The sequence below is a fragment of the Lineus longissimus genome, chromosome 5 (genome assembly GCF_910592395.1).
Source record: "Lineus longissimus chromosome 5, tnLinLong1.2, whole genome shotgun sequence".
Classification (NCBI taxonomy): domain Eukaryota; kingdom Metazoa; phylum Nemertea; class Pilidiophora; order Heteronemertea; family Lineidae; genus Lineus; species Lineus longissimus.
This window is the reverse complement of record NC_088312.1, coordinates 13,953,694-13,955,113: the sequence shown is the minus strand read 5'-3', so window position 1 is coordinate 13,955,113 and position 1,420 is coordinate 13,953,694. Positions and strand designations below refer to the sequence as shown.

Below are 1,420 nucleotides of genomic sequence, written 5' to 3'. Positions count from 1 at the left end.
CAGACACAAGTGCTTCCAGCGGTAGTGAAAACGAGAACAATGAAGATGAGGCGGTCATTATCGTAAGCAAGGACTAGAGATCCATCGATAAGTTTTTTACACTATTTAAAAGAGTGATAATGGGTGAAACGAACAAAGACGAAAAAGATCGTATTAATCTTTTCTTGACGGAAATTTACACGGAGCCCGTAAATTCGCCGGCGGCCTTTTCCTCGCTAGAGAGACTTTATAGGGAAGCGAAAAAACGTCGACCCTGATTTACAAGAAATCATGTTAAAGATTGGTCGAGGGGACAAGACACTTATACCTTACATCGAAAGGTGAGATGGCGTTTCCATTGCAAGGGGAATCGATGATCAGTGGCAATTAGACTTAGTTTCGCTCGATAAAATAGCCGCTCGCAATTCGAATTATAAATATATGTTGACCGGAATCGATGTATTTTCACGGTTTGCTTTTGCGGCACCCTTGAAAACAAAAACTGGCCGCGAGGTAGCTTCGACCCTGGAGGATATTTTCAGAAGACTAAAACGCCAATCGCGACTTATTCAAGTGGATCAAGGCGGTGAGTTTTACAATGGTGTTGTACAAAGCCTTTTAAAAAAGCGTGGGATTAAACTATTTTCCGTCTACAGTCAAAGCGGCCCTAGTGGAGAGATTCAATCGAACGTTGAAAGACAGAATGTTTCGTTTGTTCACACAACGCAATACACACCGATGGTTGGAGGCACTGCCCGATTTGCAGGCTGCTTACAATGCAAGCGTTCACAGAGTAATCGGTATGAAACCCAAGGATGTGAAGATTGAACACGAAGAGTATTTATGGGACAAACTGTACGGAAAGGAATTTCCGAAAGAAGCCATTTTTCGTTTCCAAATCGGGGACGTAGTTCGTATCGCTCGAATTCCCACCAGCCTGTTTGAGAAAGGATCGACTGCCAAATGGACAGAAGAGTATTTTGTAGTCGCACATCGCAGAGCGACAGAGCCACCCACCTATAAGCTGCATGACTTACAGCAAGAACTGATCAAAGGCTCGTTTTATGAACATCAGATGCAGAAAATTGAGATGCCAACGGATGAGCAAACCTATCACGTCGATATTTTAAAACGCCGGAAACGCAAGGGAAAGCTCCAATTCTTCGTACACTACAGAGGCTGGCCGTCGAGTTTTGACGAATGGGTGGACAAAGGACAAGTGACTCCCCTTACATAACAGAGGAGGGGTCACTCATCGACACGAAGGAAGGAGGCCTGAAGGCGGTGAGAGATTGCCAAGCCATCTTCGATCATCATCAGAGCTTGCTCGCGTTTCATATTAATTTGACTGTGAAAGAAACTTATTAAGACGGATGTCCACATCATCTCATCGTATACTGTTAAAAAAACCAGTTACACAAGATGCCCTCTTTATCATGAT

General features: G+C 43.8%; 1 protein-coding gene across 1 annotated transcript; it reads left to right on the top strand.

The window, feature by feature from the left end:
- The first annotated feature begins 682 nt into the window (after positions 1 to 682).
- Positions 683 to 1,216, top strand: LOC135488516 (uncharacterized). The gene has a single exon (XM_064773154.1). It carries the CDS (start codon positions 683 to 685, stop codon positions 1,214 to 1,216), a length of 534 nt encoding a protein of 177 aa, XP_064629224.1.
- The last annotated feature ends 204 nt before the right edge of the window (positions 1,217 to 1,420 follow it).